General features: G+C 40.7%; 2 protein-coding genes across 2 annotated transcripts in view; both read left to right on the top strand.

The window, feature by feature from the left end:
• Positions 1-4,565, top strand: part of twsg1a (twisted gastrulation BMP signaling modulator 1a) — a 22,986-nt gene extending 18,421 nt beyond the window's left edge. Inside the window, exons 4-5 of the mRNA XM_037681862.1 lie at positions 2,622-2,882; positions 4,231-4,565. Of these exons, the coding sequence (XP_037537790.1) occupies positions 2,622-2,882; positions 4,231-4,412 (443 nt within the window). The 3' untranslated portion in view covers positions 4,413-4,565. The remainder of the gene's footprint in view (positions 1-2,621; positions 2,883-4,230) is intronic.
• A 2,896-nt stretch (positions 4,566-7,461) lies between these two features.
• ralbp1 (ralA binding protein 1) lies at positions 7,462-19,260 on the top strand. Its single transcript, XM_037681861.1, has 10 exons — positions 7,462-7,512; positions 10,740-11,048; positions 13,208-13,639; positions 13,713-14,062; positions 14,482-14,643; positions 16,392-16,523; positions 16,766-16,876; positions 16,976-17,097; positions 17,184-17,304; positions 17,842-19,260. Exons 2-10 carry the CDS (start codon positions 10,793-10,795, stop codon positions 18,136-18,138), a joined length of 1,983 nt encoding a protein of 660 aa, XP_037537789.1. The 5' UTR covers positions 7,462-7,512; positions 10,740-10,792; the 3' UTR covers positions 18,139-19,260.
• The last annotated feature ends 803 nt before the right edge of the window (positions 19,261-20,063 follow it).

Raw genomic sequence — 20,063 nt, 5'->3', positions numbered from 1 at the left:
ATTATTTCATTTATTATCGCATTTATTATCACATTTATTATCACATTCATTATTTCATTTATTATTGCATTTATTATCGCATTTATTATCGCATTCATTATTGCATTTATTATTGCATTTATTATTGCATTTATTATTGCATTTATTATTGCATTTATTATTGCATTTATTCTCGCATTTATTATCGTATTTATTCTCGCATTTATTCTCGCATTTATTCTTGCATTTATTCTCGCATTTATTATCGCATTTATTATCGCATTCATTATCTCATTCATTATCGCATTTATTCTCGCATTTATTCTCGCATTTATTCTCGCATTTATTCTCGCATTTATTATTTCATTTATTATCTCATTTATTATCACATTTATTATCACATTCATTATTTCATTTATTATTGCATTTATTATCACATTTATTATCACATTCATTATTTCATTTATTATTGCATTTTTTATCACATTTATTATCGCATTTATTATTTCATTTATTATCTCATTTATTATCACATTTATTATCACATTCATTATTTCATTTATTATTGCATTTATTATCACATTTATTATCACATTCATTATTTCATTTATTATTGCATTTATTATTGCATTTATTCTCGCATTTATTCTCGCATTTATTATCGCATTTATCATCGCATTTATCATCGCATTTATCATTGCATTTATCATTGCATTTATTATCGCATTTATTATCGCATTTATTATCGCATTCATTATTTCATTTATTATCGCATTTATTATTGCATTTATTCTCACATTTATTCTCACATTTATTATCGCATTTATTATCGCATTTATTATCGCATTTATTATCGCATTTATTCTCGCATTTATTATCACATTTATTGTCACATTTATTGTCACATTTATTATCACATTTATTATCACATTTCTTCTTTCGGCTGCTCCCTGTGTCAGGGGTCGCCACAGCAAACTAAGTCACACGAAGACTTGGCAGTTATTTTTACACGGGATGTCCTTCCTGACGCAACCACAGACACCGAGCTACCACAGCCCTCTGTGTGGAGCAGAGAGCTGCTATCTAGGACACCCGGAGGAGCAGATGGTGGGGGTTAAGGGCCTTGCTCAAGGGCCCAGAGTGGGACGAATGAAGGTGGGGGCAGGTGTGGGTACTTCACCTACCCCACCCACATTTTTGATGTTGTCGGTACCGGGGCTTGAACTGGCGATCTTCCAATCACAGGCCCACCTTCTCTAACATCTGCGCCACCACTCCCCGCTTATTATCGCATTTATTATCTCACTGTTGCAGTTCTTTGAAATTTAAAGCGTCAGTCAAAAATTGCGTTATCAATATGGGGAGAAAAAAACGTATACAAGTCGCTTTGGCATATAAGTCACAGTACTGACAAATGTATGCAAAAAAAAAATGTGACTTATATGCCAGAAAATATGGTAATGTGCACAGCCTAGAGTTCAATCGCACAAAAATAAGCTGTGATTTTTAAAACTCTTGCCCGCTGGTTTGTTGGTTACACACAGAGTTTATTGACTAAAACAGAAAGTTAGTCTTTTTCCTCATAATCTTGAGTGGCCAGCTGGTCTCCCACCAGCTGCAGCCCAATAAAATGCCACCTTTGGGATAATCATCGCTGCTAAAAACAGATTCACTGACATGCATTAAACTTTGATTTATTTTTTGTACCAGTAACACAGAAAATGCCTACACTCATGATGTTATTTACAAGCCTGCCCTTTGAAAAACCTTCATATAAACAACCTGCAGTGATTTCTGTCAAACCAGCAGGTTTGTGTTCCTGTTGGTTCAGGACAGTCGTCTATCTTTAAACAGATGTAGAATCAAACCGCCGGGCACTTTGCTATCTTCAAAAACAACATCGTCGCTCAGACTACAGAAACCAGTCAGATCCACTGAGATCCAGCTGCTCTCTGACTCTGGGTGCGTCGCATGCGAGCCAGTCAGCTCTCACATCGGCTGTGACGGACAGAAATGATTCTACTTGTTGACAAGGACGCTTTATTAAAGTGCTTTCATGTGGAACGCCAGAACAGGAATCTGAGCGCTGAACTCGCTGCTGCTGCTGCACAGATGTTGAATCCGTTCTTCCCCTCCTCCTTTTTACAAAACGCGGAGGATAAACTGCAGCTTTAAGCAACTTTATGTCTTCATTTGTTCTTCTTTTCCCCTTTTTGCCAGTTTAAGTTTCCACTTAGGACATGTTTTCTGGGCCGAGCGCCGCCTGCTTTGAAGTGTGCGTCTGTGAGTGGTTAGAGGAGCGGCGGGGAGAGTTATTTTTTAGTTTTTAAAGGCGGGAGGGAGCAGCCAGGAGTTGGTTTTATCCAAAACAGCTGCTCCGGCTCTGCTCTTAGCATGGGTTTGTAATCCAAATCCCACGTCAAAGTCCGCTCCCCATTAAGTGATTTACTCGTTAGTTAATTCACCTCAACTCATTCGAGAAGGTTAGAGGATTATATCTGGTGATCACTCCTGCATGTGTGGGTGAAATGAAGTGTAGTAAAGACCTTAATGAAGACGAGTGACCTCCAACAGCGCTGTGGTTTTCACAAACTGCCCTCGTTTAACGTTCTCGTTCGTCTTCTCTCCTCCCCCCCCATCAGGGATGTGTAACCCCAAGAACTACAGCGACTCCCCCGCCACATCGAAGAGCACGGTGGAGGAGCTCCACCGCCCCATCCCCTCGCTGTTCCGCGCCCTGACGGAGGGCGAGGCCCCCATCAACATGATGGTGGTGTCCTTCCCCGTGTCCGAGGAGCTGTCGCACCACGAGAACCTGGTTTCCTTCCTGGAGTCGCTCGACAACCAGCACCAGAACGTCTCGGTGCCCGGCAACAGCATCCACACAAGCTACGACAATCAAGGTACCATGGAAACGGGAAAGTTGTGCTCCCCCTAAACAAGCTTTACATTCATAAATAAGTCGTAAAGGTAGAATAAACTGTTACATTTAAACAAACGAGGCAAAATTATTATTTTTTTTTTAAATAAATAAAAAACAGTTCATGTCTGTTTGTCCAGAAAACATCAGCCAGATCGATTCAAGATGGCCGCCACAGTGAAGTGACCTTTAAAAAAATCAATTTCACAGATGTTGACCTAAAATCAGCCGTGGTAATAGCTGAGAATCGTCCCCATCGCACATTATGAGCACTAAAAGCGACCAACAGCTAAAGAAAATGACATTAGCCAACACAAAAAAGCTAAAACCACTAGAATCTGGTGTGGTAGTAGCTGAGAGTCATTTAGAGCACACACTCTGAGCACAAACAGCTCTTTATTCATAACTGTAAGACGATTGGTGATGGGCATTCCTGCAAAGAATGCTCAGTTATTTATTTGAAAATTTACTTTTCTGCTTCTCGTCAGATTGTTGAGTTAAATCATGATACTTCCACCTCCGTGTCCAACGGGTGGGAAACATTTGCTAAACTGTGATCTATTTTTAGGCTTCTTTGAGCATCCCGTGTTGTTTTTAGTAATATTTATGCAGAAATAAAAACCATCCCAAAGGTATAAAGCTTTTTTATTTTTAACCTACCACGACGTCAAGTGAAATTAATCTGTGATGATGCTTTTATTTTGAAAGTTTAGTTGCAAGGATATGCGTGTTAATAGTTAAAGTTGTGTCTCAGAGAAAAATATTCCAGGAATTACAAGTGAAAAACATCTGCAGCGGGGAAAAAATGTGGTTTGCTTTGTGTTTGATCATGTTTGACCTCATTAAAGCTGTTTTATTTTGGCTTTTGTGAACACGGCGGCTGTAATAATGCTTCTGAATAAGTGCACCAGCATGAGAAAGGGCTTGTTTTGCCAATGAATAATCGTTTTTTTTTTTGTTGTTCTTTTCCCTCTGGTCATAACAGGTTTTGTCATCTAGATTTATGAGCGTCGACGTTACCTAGACGTAATAAAAGTCTTGAGCAGGCAGCTGGACGGAGCTGCAAGAGTTTCTATTTAAAGGAAGAAATATCTGGGATGAAAATGTTTCCATTTGCGGCTGTTTTGGCTCTTTAAGCCGAACCCGGAGCTGCTAACATTCCCACAAAGCTGAGCAGTTAACTCATTACACCCACCGAAAACACAGGGTTGTGCACTCTTTAAGTAAAAGTGGAGCCGCGCAGAGTTTAAAGGTAAATACCTGTTTGGGTAAACCTGCTGTGACTCATGTTGCGTGCTTATTTCTCCTCCCCCCCATCCCCCCTCTTCCAGAAAACATGTGCACGGTGGTCTACTTCGACGACTGCGTGTCCATCCGTCAGTGTAAACTCTACTGTGAGTCGATGGGAGGATCAAAGTACCGCTGGTTTCACAACGCCTGCTGCCAGTGCATCGGGCCGGAGTGTGTGGACTACGGCAGCAAGGCTGTGAAGTGTTTGAACTGTCTGTTCTGAAGGTGGAGGGGGGGACACGTCGGTACCAAATGTCTGGGCTGCACCGGAGGACTGAGGGCAGAGGCACCCATGACTGTTGCATGTTAGCACTCCTCTAAATATCACCCCCTCCTCCCCTCTCCTACCCCTACAAAATGTTTTTACTGTGCTGTTCCACTGTATATTTTTAGACATGTTTCGATACCGTGTTTATTTTTTCTACTTTAGTGTATATGAGTAATGTATTTTTGCATTTATGGTCTGCTAAATCTCAGCCTTGTGCCGAATAAAGAAAATATTTGGTGATGTATACCACACAGTCTTATAAAAAGGCACAAGGGAGCATGTAAACGCCTCCGTCTGCGTGTTTGTTTTTCGGTCTGTGAGCCAAATATCTCATGAAACTCTGGACGCGTTTGAATGAAACTCTGCAACTAGGCTTGTCGCGATAAACAATAAATCCATTAATCGCATGATAAATGAAAATTATTAACCTCATTTTCATTTATCGGCTTTATCGTTTCTTCGTGTCTCTCTTTCTGAAGACGCTGGATGACAAAAGGCTCAACGCCGGTGCTCTTCACTGACCCCTCCCTTTCTCTTTAAAATCCATTTTAACCATCCAAAGTTGCGATTTTGTCTGGTTAAAAGCAGCCAAGCTGAGAAGCTAAGCTACGAGTTAAGCTAACAGGCTGACCTTGGGGGAAAATCTGTTTTGTCGAAGCTTCAAAATTCACGGTTGAATCCTTTGCCTTCGTCTAAAAAGTTGTTTTTCCTCTGCAAAAAGAAGCTGAGAACTTGTTTACTGATTTTTTTTATTAAAAGCTTTGTTTGAAAAATGCTCTGTTAAAGAGCTCAAACCACACCGAGCGTCCACCATTATGAGAACCTAAGAGAAGAAAGGAGAGACAGCCCATGTCACATCAAGGGGCCTCCCTCCCATTTTTCTTAAAGAGACACACTGCTCTCTCCCTCACTATCCATCCTTCTGTTCAAACACTCTTATACTGCCATCTGGTGATCAAAAAAAGGTACTACACTCAAAACAAATTAGCCAACATTTCTTCTTAAATTCTTAAATTTCAATATTATCATTTATCACAATAATTTCTGAGACATTTAATCGCCCAGCAAAATTTGTTATCGTGACAGGCCTATCTGCAACAGCTTAACTTTTGGATTCAACCCAATATAAGATGGCTCCCACGGCTACTCAGCCTCGACAAATACAAAAATGACTATAACGCAGGTCAGTGTTACACATATGAGAAAATGTGGTGTGGTAGTAGCTGAGAGTCATACATATCGTACACACCGAGTGCTAACAGATTGTTTTGGTCAATACCAATAATAAGGCAGTGGGTTAGTTTTTTTTTATGGCAGTTTTTAACTTTTAAATGTGTTTTATTTTTATATTTTGTGAAACAGGACTGATTCAAACTAGATTTATTCTTTCGTCTTCGGTTTCCTTTCGGCTACTCTTATTTTGGTGTTTCACGAGTGAGGAAACGTGTTATTTCCTGGGGAAACAAAGTTGTTATTATTCCCATTCTGGTCCACAGGTGTCCGGCTCTCAGTGACGGTCCCATGCAGGCCAAGAGGAAAACACAGACCGATGCCAGTCCCTCATCCCACACACAAACACGCTTTGTGGTGCCAGTACATTTTCCAAAAATCAGCAGGGTGCCCAATCACTGATTGTGTTCCCAGTTGGCATGCAGCAGCAGATTGGACAGACTCATCTTGCAGGCACACAATGAAACCTTGTTTGTCTTTACTGTGTGTGTGATTTTGTATCCCGACCTCATTTCGCCACTGCAGCCGTCGTTTGGTGCCGACTGTGCCAACAAAGATCATCAGAGGACTAATTTGTTTTAATATGTTAGGCTGACCATCAACGCCGAGTCCATCCGCAGCATTTTGGGAAAGTACACATGATTCAAAAAAGCAAGTGGTTTCACTATATTTAGATGTTCCCACTGCTCCAAAACAAGTTTCTCCACGTGTAAGGACCGAATAAAACAAACTGTGCTTAGAATGGAAATGATCTCACAAAGCATTCTCCACAGCTTTTGGTTAAGAAACCCACAGGTTGCGCACATTTGAAATCTGGTGCCCTCCAAGTGAAAAATTCAACTTTTATGAAGCTACGGCTTTAGTTTCAGCTGAGATGATGCCACAAACCTAAATGAGTCAAATAAAAGATGGGCAAATATTCAAGCACGTGAATAAAGAATTACAAATTATGAGACATAGTTCTGTATTGTAAATCACACAAACATCTGGAGGCAGTTTTTTGTAATGCATGATCAAATATAAATTAAATCTCTATCACTCAAAAACTGAAATGCCTCTTTTGGGCCTGACGTTTATTAAAGATGCGCTAAGGTTAAGGAAAAAGTAATCAATTCTATCTCTTTCTTGAAGGGATAAGAACCATCTGTCTTGTCCACCAAACAGCTCGAAAAGTCAATATGAAAGTGAGATTGCTGTTTTAGTTCACGCCACATGGGTTATGTGTACATCTAGGAGGTCCAATTCATCCTGAGTGAAACGGGCTTTTGAGCATCATATGCTCAAATTCAGATGAGAAAGATTTTGCTTAATTCAGCAAGACAATGCCAAACCACACCAATAAGAAAAACATTACTGCTGCAGCCCAGGCCTGTCAGACTGTGCCTTATGACACACAAATACACCAACAACAAAAAACAACACTGTGAAATATTTCTACATTGTCATCTTTTTATTACATTTTTCTACAGCCTTTTTTAATTTCTGAATTACAATTTTGTGTTTTGGATTACTTTTTCCACTGTTTAAAACTGTGTCTGGCATTTGTCTCCTTGTGTGAAAAATATCAGGAACAATTTGTAATTTAACACATTTCAGATAATCTCAAAAATAAACATAATTAACTTTTTTTAAACGTTAACAAAAATCATTTTGGTGTAGACGCTTTATTATAAAAACTTTACCGTTTTACATTATGGATCTGAATGCGAAGTAAATTTAACTACATTTCCCATCGTGCACTCGTGTAACGACGCAGGCGCAGATGGCTTTATTTAGTATATACACAACCGGAAGCTTCGCTGTGGAATTGACGGAACAGGACTTGGTAAAGTTTATTTTCTTTAACGTATTGCTCGTTCAACAACAGCACGGCGATGTTAAAATAAATTTGAGCGTTTTTATTTAAATATTTACTCATCAAGATGATTTTGTGTTGATGAAAATAACGTTTTATTTGTCGTGACCGACAGCTTTTCAGCTAGCTTGTATTAACGTTAGCATAATGGGCCGCTCCATTCAGACGAGAGCTTCACTTTTTGACAGCCTGAAAATAATTATGCTTCAGCTAATCGTCTCAGACAACAAACATTAATGTTTAACAACAGTCTGATAATATACGAGTTGTTTAAAGTTAACCTTCTTGTAGAAAATAAAAATATAAATAAAACGATCCACCCTAAGGAAGACTCGTTTTGTGAATCGTTTTGTGCCTAAACTTAAAAACGTTGTAGAGAAAATTATACAAATGGTTTGTTTCGTCCATTATGTCTGCCTTAAAGGTAATGCAACATACCATAAAAAGTGATAAATAAAAACACTATAATTTTACAAAAACGATATGTTGAAGTTGCTGAGAAAGTGATTAAAATGAACCGACGTTTTAAACTTTAAAAGTTAAAGATTGTCAAAGTAAATACATCAGCTTCCTACAACATTTTACAACTGCTTCAGGTTCCTTTTCCTGATCATTACAAACTTCCAGGTCAATAAAATTAAAACTGAATGTGGTTATGTGCTGCTGGCCTCAGATGTGAATCAGATGCATGAATGTTTATGTGCTCGATGGAGAAGAATTGGGAGTTTTGTTTCTGTCTGCTGTTCGTGACAGAAAAGAGGTTTGTTGGAAAGATGAGGATGATGATTGTTTGAATGACAGAAGCCCCATCTGGTGGGTAGACCTCAATGCTGCAGTTTGTCAGAATCCACAAACAAATGTGCTTTAGTTGTGGTCTTGAGGAGTTTAAGTTGCTAGTGTGTTTTTGTTTTTTCTGATCAGTAAACCAGTTACAAAAAACAAAACAAAACTGGAGACAGAACTGGAAGTGGCAGAAATGAAGACGTTGAGGTTCTCCTTAGGAGTGACAAGGATGGATAAGATTAGGAATGAGATCATCAGAGGCACAGCACAGATTGAACAAGTGGGAGATAAAGTTAGAGAGGCCAGACTGAGATGGTTTGGACATGTCCAGAGGAGGGACTGTGGGTATACTGGTAGAAGGATTTTAGAAATGCAGCTGCCCTGAAAAAGACAAAGAGGAGATATGGATGCATTTAGAGAGGATGTCCTCTAATGTAGATGGAGTAAGGACAGAGGATGCAGAGGACAGAGTAAGATTCAATTCAAAAATACTTTATTAATCCCAAAGGGAAATTATTTGTTGTTGTAACTCGTTATCCTCATTTCATTAAGAGATGTTATAGATACTGATGGCTGTAGGCAGGAAGGAGCTCTTGTAAAGGTCCATCCCACAGTGGATCCTAAGAAACTGGCTGCAGATGCCGTCCGATCTGTCCACTCAGACTCGGCTGGCCTCTCAGTTCCCCCAGGCTGTAGGATCGCCCGAATACCGGGCAGAACTCCTCCCAGAGCGATGGCCACTCCTCCCAGAAGTCTGCTGAGCTCCTCGTCGCTGCGGACAGACGACTGTAGGTGCCGAGGGACGATCCTGTCTTTCTGCTGTCATGAGCCATGTTTCCTGCTAGTTCCAGGATCTCAGTGATCAGGCACTCGAGCACAGCTGGCAGGTAGATGAGAATGCGTCCACAGAACATCCTTTTCAACCCATCTGAGATTTGGGGCTGTTGTTGAGATATTATTTGAGCCGTAATGATGTTAATCAGCTGTTGGTTGTAGAAAACTGCCTTGTTGCCATGGTTACGCATCATAACAAATGTCCAAAACTAAAAAAGTTTCAGTAAAAATCCTTCCAGCTGCACAGCATCTGATACCAGAGGAAACAATCATCCAAAAAATGTGATTTACATCCAGAAAAAGAGGAATTAAAGTTTTTCCAAAAGCAAAATCTCAGAATGAAAGTAACAGAGCTGCTCCAACATGCAGCCACCCCGAGCGGCGCCATTCTAGAACAATTGGATGGAAACAAACAGATGGAGGAGGATGACTCGCTATGGCAACCTTTAAAGAGGGAAAAGCAGAAAGAAGAAGATTATCACAGCTAAAGATTGGGAAATTGTAGAAATAAGTTCAAAAATCTTATGTTTGTAACTTGCTCAATTCATTTACATCATTTCTAAGCTTCTTCTTTTGTCTAACTCAAATTATCAAATACATTCCCTGTTGATGATACTTATACTTCTAAGATCGGTAACTGAACTGGGTTTTGAGTTTGATAGTACTGTGCAAAAGTTTTCAGCCACCATTCTTTTTGTTTTCTAGGGAGTTAAGGTTTCTTGAAACTTTTCAGGACTTTTGATCAAGAGTTTTATGGAGGTTATGCTTTGTACTTGGGATGCCTTTTCAATATTTTTCAGTCCAGTGTCAGGTACAAGACTGGACTATTTCTTCTAAGAAATATGTTTTTTTTAATTATTTTTATTATTGTTTTTGTAATGTACAACTTGTCAAATAATCAGCTGGAAATTTGATGGGGATTTTTTTTTTTTGGCACTTTGTTACCAACAAACACATTTTGTTCCCATTGCTTCTTTTCTATAAAAAAAACAAACAAACACCAAAGATAAAACCATCAGAATCAGAATAAACTTTATTATCGTTGCACCGAGATACGAGAACCATATGACAAACGTTAAAATTGCATCTTAGATCCTACAAGATGACTCCAAAACTAGCCTAAAACATTTTATGCTTTTTACAAAAAAATTGTTTGATTAAAAAAAATAAGCAGACCAAATGTAAAGAACATTAAGGAAACTTGGATAACTATTATTTTGAAAGATTACATTAGGAAATATAAAGATTCTTGAAAGTGTTGCCCCAAATGTTTGACAGTAATGCGTTCTGCTCATAAATGTATTTGTCCATAAAACATTTCTAAACAAAAAAGGGTGACAATATAACAGATATTGTTCTATTTAACAAGTATATGTTTACATTTTGTGCCAGAACAGTAATAAAATGATTTTTTGATGAAGCCAACCTGTTCTGCTGCATCTGTGTCTGCTTCCTTCTGGGTTACTGACAATTTGACCCTAAATTTAAATCACTTAATTATGTATATCTTTCAAAAATCTCTTTTGGTAAAGTTCTCTAGCGTAACTCTATGCTCTTCTCTATGTTTCTGCTCACTGCAGGTGTGACGGAGAGGTGATGATCCAGTCAGAGCTGTAAGAAAGCCGGAGCAGCCATGACCGAGTGCTTCCTGCCCCCCAGCAGCAGCCCTGCGGAGCAGCGCAGGGCGGAGCATCCGGTTGGCGTGGCCCGCACCCCCAGCTCTGAGGAGATCAGCCCCACCAAGTTCCCCGGTCTGTATCGTGCTGGCGAACAGTCGCCCCCTCACGATGGACATCATCATCATCATGAGCCGCCTGATGCCTACGTCTCAGATGACGACAAAGAGCACGGCAAGAAGAAGAACAAGTTCAAGAAGAAGGAGAAAAGGAGTAAGATGTGTTTTTACTTTGAGCCACTTTGGTCTTGTGGCAGTCTTTGGTCTCAGTCCTGATGACTGTGTTTCATTTTCAGTGCTCCTGTACCTCCAGCCTGTGGTTAGTGGTTGGAACAGGATGTGACCTGGGTGCAAGGAGTCTTTTAAAACGTCTGTGGCCTTTTACCAAATCACAGAAGGGATTAAATTGAAATAAACTGACTTGACATTTATCTCGAGTTTAATTGAAAAAAGGGTGATTTGTGAGGTTTGGTGGGAAAAAAAGGTTTGACATTTTCTTTTGTGGAGTTTCATCAAATGCATTTTAAAAACATATCGTGCACCATGTTTTGGGCTATAATATGATTTAAAATAAATTGGTAAAATAAATGCAAACAGTATTCAACAAAAAACTTAAGCAATTTTGGCTTTAGAGATGAGATGATCGAACTCTTTGGGCTGCCGTTGTGACATAAAGTGAGCATTTTCTTCTGCCTGCTTTTCTTTTCTGGGTTGCAGGGCAGCTGGTATCCATGTCCTGCAGTCATTGTGCAAGAGGCAGGGGACACCATGCACAGGTCACAAGTCCATTAAAGAGACACATGGAGACAAACGAGACAATCAGTCACACTCTTAACGCACACCTAGGAACAATTTAGAGTTGCCAATGATCCTAACATGCAAGAGAACTAAAATCACCTGCAATTTTATGATGATGACAAATCTCTTTTAGCCTCGTCTGTGGGAAGTTTCTGTCCAGGCAAAGCTGGTTCCACGTTGTTACCATGATGATACTGTATATACAGAAACCTGTATTAATAGGGGTCGGCACAGTTGAGCTGTTGCCACTCAGTGAGATGGTTGTTGGACGGCCTTTCCGGGTGGAGTTTGCATGTTCTCTCCGTGTATGCGTGGGTTTTCTCCGGGTACTCTGGTTTCCTCCCACAGACCAAAAACATGCATGTTAGTCTGACTGGTAACTCTAAATTGTCCCTAGGTGTGAGTGAGAGAGTGAATGGTTGTTTGTCTCTACGTGTCCCTATGACGGACCGGAGACCTGTCCATGGTGTCCCCCGCCTCTCACACAGTGACTGCTGGACATGAGCATCAGTGACCCACATGACCCGCAAAGAAAGAAGCAGGTAAAGATGATGGATGGATGTATGATTAGGTTGGTGACGTCTGGAAACGATGATAACAAACTGCACTGCTCACACTTGTCAGGACTCTGTGAACAAATCTTAAATCCTAATTTAACACCATCACTCATGAATTTAAAGTTGAGCTAAAACAGAACAGTCTCCTCGTGGGAACATATATGGATAGCTTCTCATAAAATACAGTAATATTTTAAAATTGATTTAATTTACTCAAGCAGAAAGTCTGAAAGTCCTCGAATTAAATTCACTAAAAGTGAGAAAAAAATCTCTCCCAGGTAATGAAACTTTGCAATATATACGTTTTTCATTTTATTTGTATGTATTTCACTTGTAAATTTTGTAATAATTTAAAAACAACTAGAAAATATTGTGCGTGTTACTAAGAAATGTGCTACATATGAAATATTTAAAACTTTTTCACAGGACTGTGTTTATAATACCAGCTTTCAAAAGATTTAATGCATTTAGTTGATCTTGTTCAGGTCTGTAAACTGCAGTGAGAACAGATTTTATTGAGCTTTTGCTCGTAAGAGATGTTCCACATTTCCATCCTGCTTTCTCTCGTAGTGTGGGCTGTGTTTGTCTCCACTGTCCACTTTGTATCAGAGCTTTCCATGTCTGTATTTAGCTCCTGCTGTGAAAGAAAGGAAGAGATGGACAGTTTTCAGGGCAACACCCACAGATCCCAGTGAAAGATTGATAAACAGGCCAATATAATAACAATGAACTAAAACTGGGAAAAGGCCACTCATTGTTTTTCTTTGAGGAAAACGGCGTAAATTACGACTGTTTTGGAGAAGAGAGGTGTAAAGTGCTGTGGGAGCTGTGCTAAATCAGTGGCTGACCTCTTTTCTGAGTCCTCATTCTCTCCCTCCTCTGGTTTCCTTTCTCTCTCACACATCTCACTTCCTGATTCTGCTTCACTGCTGTCATAGTTCTGTTGTAAGAGGGAGATAGGAACACAGGAGCCTTTCTCCCCTCAGATTTAACCTCTTTTTACCGTTTGCTTTCACAGCCGAAGGGTACGCCGCCTTCCAGGAGGACAGTTCGGCAGATGAAGCGGAGAGCCCGTCCAAGATGAAGCGCTCCAAGGGAATCCATGTGTTCAAGAAGCCGAGCTTCTCCAAGAAGAAAGAGAAGGACTTTAAGGTGAAGGAGAAGGGCCCCAAAGAGGACAAGGCCAAGGATAAGAAGTCGAAGGACCTGACGGCTGCAGATGTGGTCAAACAGTGGAAGGAGAAGAAGAAGAAGAAGAAGCCTGCCACAGAAGCAGAGCCGGTCCCAGTGGAGACCCCCACCATCAGGCCCATCTTCGGAGCTCCGCTGGCTGAAGCCGTGAAGAGGACGGCTCTGTACGACAGTATCCAGCTGCCCAGCATCTTCAGGGAGTGTGTGGACTACATAGAAAATTACGGCATGAAGTGTGAGGGCATCTATCGGGTCTCAGGTATCAGACATCTGCAGTTATCCTTCAGAGGAAGTCTTCCCTCTGATCTCACCATCACTTCTCTCCCTGTCAGGCATGAAGTCTAAGGTGGATGAACTGAAAGCAGCCTACGACCGGGAGGAGTGCCCCTGCCTGGAGGAGTACGACCCCCATACGGTGGCCAGCCTGCTAAAGCAGTACCTCCGCGAGCTGCCGGAGAACCTGCTGGGTCGAGACCTGGCCCAGAGATTCGAGGACACCTGCGGTCGGCAGGCGGAGGCCGAGAAAGTGGCAGAGTTTCAGAAGCTGCTGGCCGAGGTGGCGCCGGAGAGCCGACTTCTCCTCTCCTGGCTCGTCACGCACATGGAGCACGTCATTGCCAGGGAGGCGGACACCAAGATGAACATTCAGAACATCTCCATCGTCCTCAACCCCACCATACAGGTCAGAGGTGGAGACGGCTCTTTAAGGAACAGATAAATGTGTCAGAGCACCAACAACAGCCAGAGTAAACTTCGAGGAGGAATGTGCAGCTTTGGTTCAGGCTCAGACCTTCCCTTAGCAACAAAGCGGCCATGTTCCTGTTGGTTCAGTTCATCTCTGAAACCTTGGCCCAGTTCAGTGAAGCTAATTTAATCCCACAGGAGGCATCTCTGTGGCTGTCCCACTTATTCTGAGCCTGAAACATCAGTAGCCACAGCACAGTTAAATAAACATGGTGGTAATTAATGAGAGCAGTAATGAGGCAACAGATACGCAGGAATTTATTCAGAACATGACCCAGAAACATTTCAGCTGGTTTTCACAGACCCACTTTAAGGACAGATTCAGGTTGTCTGGGCTCATTGTCACCTTCCTTACAGATCGGGAATCGTGTCCTCTACATCTTCTTCACCCACGTGAAGGAGCTGTTTGGAGACGTCGTCCTGAAGCCGGTGGTGCGGCCGCTGCGCTGGTCCAACATGGCGACGATGCCGGCTCTGCCCGAGACGCAGGAGAACATCAAAGAGGAGATCCGACGACAGGTGGCTTCAGTCATATTAACCATAAAGCATTAACGATACATATTTGCTGGTTTTAGTTTCTAGTTTGTGAGAATTTTATGATTTCTGCTTCAGAATATTTTTATTAAGGCTGATTGTCACCACTTTAAACAGGATGGTTCTTAAAGCAGCTCAGCCAGGAAACCACTTTTATTTAAATTTAAATGTTTTGCAGCTGCAGATCTTTACTTTTGACACTTTCCTTGTCTTTCTGGACTGTATTTGTCCACTTAAATGCCACATATTTAGAGAATATTTGCCAAATCAGTCTACAAAAATAGATAAAATATATCTGGGTGTGCTGGTGAAGGGTCTCAGTCATCCAGGACATGATGAATTCTAAAATGTTCAATACAAAAACAATATTTGAATATCTGGGTGTCCAAATACGTCTTTAAAACGTCTTCAATTGATCCAAAATGCTGCTGCCAGAGTCTTAACCGGAGTTAGTGGGAGAGATCATATCTCTCCAGTTTTAGCTTCTCTCCACTGGCTCCCTGTCAAGTCCAGAATTTAATTCAAAATCTTACTTCTAACCTACAAAAGCGTTCAACAACCTAGCTCCATCTTATATTTGAGATCTTATTGTTCCATATTTTCCTAACAGAGCACTTCACTCTCGGACTGCAGGTTTACTTGTGGTTCCTAGAGTTTCCAGAGGCAGAATGGGAGGAAGATCTTTCAGTTATCAGGCTCCTCTCTTGTGGAACCAACTTCCAGTTTCTGTCCATGAAGCTGACACATTGTCCAGTTTTAAGATTTTCCTTTTTGATAAATCCTATAGTTGGGGTTGGCTTGTCATGCTGCCATAGGCTTAGACTACTAGAGGAAAAATTGACCTCATTTCCTTAAATGATTTGTTAAAATTGAATAGTTTTCACTTGATATTATTTCTATCGTAACATGTGATTCTTGACCTGCCATTGTGTATCTGTTCCTACCAAACCCAGCCAGTCTAAGCAGATGATCGCTTGTCCTGAACCTGGTTCTGCTAAAGGTTTCTTCCTCATGAGGGAGTTTTTCCTTTCCACTGTCGCCTTCATGCTTGCTCAAGACGAGAGTTCTGTGATTAAGTTAAACTCCAAGCAGTCTGCTCCTCAGATAAATGATGTTAAATTATTATTTTTATATATAAATGTTTCTGTTCAGTGTCCTGAGACGACTTCTGTTGTGATTTGGTGCTACATAAATAAACTGAATTGAATATATAAGGTGCAGTTGCTTTTGTTATAAATATCTCTGTGCATTCTCAATTCATGCAACTGTATTTAAACATAAAACTAGAAAAGAAATCTCAAACTGTTGTGTTTGTATAGTTGGAAATAATGAAATTCATATTCATAAAATCTAAATTAATCTAAAACTAAACGCATGTAAAATATATCGCTCTGCAGAAGTGTTTTAAGCTTTTCCCTCATGTTGCTAACAAAAACAGCAACAGCTCCCAATAGTCGATTTACCGATATAGATCAGTGTTTATGTACATCTTATTTAACATATTCCTTATTTTATATGTTGAATTTAGTTTTGCTTCTAATTTTAATTCTCTGAAAAGGCTATTGGTATATCTTCCAAGACCATCCTGATATTAACTAAGCGGTCAACGTGCTGCTGTAGCTTCTTCAGTTCAGTGTTGATTGTTTTCCCACTATAAGACATTTCAACCTATTTGACTCATATTGGGCTCATTATGAGTTAAACTGGTTATCTGAAGGTGTTTTTGTACTCAGGAGTTCCTGCTGAACCGCCTGCACAGAGACCTACAGGCCGGCGTGAAGGACCTGTCCAAAGAGGAGAGACTCTGGGAGGTTCAGAGAATCCTGACTGCTCTGAAACGTAAGCTGAGGGAAGCCAAACGCCAGGTGATGTTTACTTGTTTGTTTTTCTTCCTAACTTTCCTAAACTCTGGAAGGAATCTATCGTGGTGCCAGCTGCTAAGAATGAGACTCTAAAATCTTTGATTATTGTCTTTGACGTCTCTTGTTATAAAACGTCTCGTGCTTGTTTTTTGTTCCCGTCTATGCTTTATTAAAATACTTGTTTTAATTTCCTTGGCCTTGAGTATTTGGTTCATGTTTCATCTCTTCTGTTTGTGGGGTTTCAGGAGTGTGAGAGCAAGATAGCCCAAGAAATAGCCAGTCTCTCAAAGGAAGACGTGTCAAAAGAGGAAATGACCGAGAACGAAGAGGAAGTCATTAACCTGCTTTTAGCACAGGTGAGTCATTCATGCACACAGAACGATGTGATGACATCAACAGGACGTTGCCTGCTTGTGTCGGATATAAAAACTGCTCCACGTCTTTTGGATAATCAGGAGAACGAGATCCTGACGGAGCAGGAGGAGCTGATTTCCCTCGAGCAGGTGCTGCGTAGACAGATCGCCACGGAGAAGGAAGAAATCGAGAGGCTGAGGGCCGAGATCGCAGACATCCAGAGGTGAGGGAAGACGGGAGTTTGGTTTAAAAGTTCACCACTGTAAGCTGCTGGTTCCAACTGTGAGCTGGTGCTGTGTGCCCCATCAGTCGGCAGCAGGGTCGCAGTGAGACCGAGGAGTACTCGTCAGACAGTGAAAGCGAAAGCGAGGATGAGGAAGAGCTGCAGATGATTCTGGAAGACCTGCAGAAACAAAACGAGGAACTGGAGGTGGGGCGTGATTGTTTTATGTTATCTCGTGCATTTTCACATGTACCTGCAACTCTGACTGAAGAGCGTTGATGGTGAAGCGTTTATGGTGTTGGGGAATGATTCCTAACACGGAGTTCTTGCCCTCGAAGGCAGCTGGCTAAGATCTCAAAAAGTATTGTACAAATTATTGATATTATTACTTAAATAATTGCATCAAACACATAAAGCCACCCTAAAAAAGTGTCTGGAATTACATCAAATTAAACAAATATCCAAAAAATGCATCAGATTTGTACAGATGTGCTTGAAGCGTGTAGGACAATTTAAGATGAAATGTGCTTTTTAACAACACAGATCAACTTCAAAATAAAAGCTGCATTCTTTCTTTTTCACCAGAGTAGCCAATCTTTTAAGTGCTGGATCTCCAAATAACAATATTTTTCCCGTTTCCTTCATAAAACGGCATTTCGTTTTTTAAAAGTTGTGCAAATCGGCGCATGTCGTAGAGCCGTGCACAGTGTGTTGTAACGTTGTCTGCACGTTGTTGCCCTCCAGAACAAAAACACCCACCTGAACCAGGCCATCCACGAAGAGCAGGAAGCCATTCTGGAGCTCCGAGTACAGCTTCGCCTCCTGCAGAGCCACAAGCAGCAGGAACTGACCGTCCAGCAGCCGGCTGAGCAGGCTCCGCCCCCACAGCCGAGCCCGGAGGCCCGCACCGAGGAGCAAACCAAACGCTCCGTCGCTGCAACAGCTGCTGCCATCGAGACGCCCACCTCCGCCAACGGAAAGACAGCCAAGGATCCTTCAAAGCCCTCGCCGAGCAAAGACAAGAGGGACACCAACATGTGAGATCAGTGATCCCGTCGTGTTTCTCCTCATCCACAGGAAGCATTTATTAGTGATCGTGTCCACCAAGTGGCAGCCAAGGAGAAATCTTTGATCTTGTCTGTGGTGTCCTGACTTTTTCTTGCTCTTCGAGCAAAAGGCAGGACCTAGAAACAGATCAGCAGCTCCCAGGGACCATTTCCTTTAAGTCTGCAGTGCCAAGCCTGTTTAAAGACAGGAGGGGGGTGCGAATGAAGGATTTCAGAGTTTATTTTTCACTTATAATTGAGTTAGGATGTGATCTCCAAACAAAGACGTAGCTCTAACGCAGTTTCATCCCTCAACTAAAAGCTAATTTCACGTTAGGAGAGTTACCACTGTGCCATAACTGAAGATGCTAGAACCACGAGTAACAAAAGCTCTTTGAATACTAAAGAATTTATGAGTGAATTGTCTGTATATTATACAGTTAGGTAATGTTCTGACAATTATAAAAAAGAAGCAATGATTTAATTTATAGCTTTTCATTAAAGTACAGAATAAATCTATTATAGGAGCTTTTGCTGTCTTTGAAAAACGTAATGCACAAAACTTCAACGGTCTGAATGTAAACGAACATATTCACAACAGCAAAGTGTCGACAGATATCACTTTTTTTCCTGTTTTTTTTTACAAACGAGTAAATGTGGAGGGTTTTATTTGTTGCGTTAAATGTAAATGCGATGCATCTGTGATCATGTTTTAACCTGTGCTGGATGCTTTTATTCATTTGTAACTTGTGAAGTTATTGCTAGCTGCAAATCAGTCAATCATTTCAAAGTGGGTCATTTCTGTGTGTAATGCCGTTCAAAGCAATGGCATGCTTATTTCTTTGTTGTGTGTTATTGTAACAAAATGTGTTTTGAGCTCTGTCTTTGTTGTTTCTAAAGCCCTGCTGGGATAATTCTAGCGTCTGTCGCTCATCTGGACTCCTGGTTCGACATCCTGTGACTGAAACAGACGCGTCAGATTGGGCTCAGAAGCTTCTCATGTGGTGGTTTTCATTCTGTTTGGAGTGTTTGTAGCAGATTGTTCCAGACAGACCGATGCTGTGAAGAATAAAGTGTCAATCTGAACGTCGGGGTTTACCTTTTTCATCTTAACGTGCACCTTCCAGCGTTCGTCTGAGCGCATCACACCAAACATTTTTATTTAAAATCAATGAGATGGAAGCCAATCAGCTTTTTTTTTTTTTGCTTTAGATGCTTTAAAACATTTTTTGTCAAGTCCGAAAAAACAAAGCTACTGTTGTCTTTCAAACTAAAAGCATACTGTTGCATCATAATAACAAAGTTTTTTATTTATTTATAAATCATAAGAATCTCTCATTATTCTTTGGCAAATTAATTATTTGATACTCGTGTTCCACTAAAGAACTATTTTCTGGTTAGCAAATGGTTTTATTGGTTTCATGTCAAATTTCAAACATGTTTAAAGTTGTGTAAATATATACAGTAAATCCACTATATAGAATAAAGTTTACCAATGAATCGGATATAAAGACACTTTACTTTTAGCATGCTTTGATGATTTATCAGACTAATATCTTTTTTCGTTGAGATTATTTTAATTACATGATACGATCAGGGCCATAGTCCAAGCCCCTCAGAGTCCCAGGATTGTATTACCGTTTTCAATAAACACCTTTTTTAAAAAAAACATATTCCTAATGAGGTGCAACCACATCTCTCAAGAGTTTTAACTAGTTGAAGCCTATGTGGATTAACAACTGCCTAATGGTTTCTACTGAATATCTTGTACCTGTGGCTGAGTGGATAAGGTGCAAACCAAGGTGTGTAGTTTCATAATCCAGAGGCTGCAGGTTCAAGCCCAGATTGTGTCAGGTAGGGTGTCCAGCATAAAACTTTCAGGTGGGTTTGCTCTTTGTGGCAACCCTTGAAGTTTAAAGA

This window comes from Nematolebias whitei, chromosome 9, assembly GCF_014905685.2.
Source record: "Nematolebias whitei isolate Nwh7 chromosome 9, NemWhi1, whole genome shotgun sequence".
In the NCBI taxonomy this organism is placed as follows: Eukaryota; Metazoa; Chordata; class Actinopteri; order Cyprinodontiformes; family Rivulidae; genus Nematolebias; species Nematolebias whitei.
This window is presented reverse-complemented; position numbering and strand designations above follow the sequence as displayed.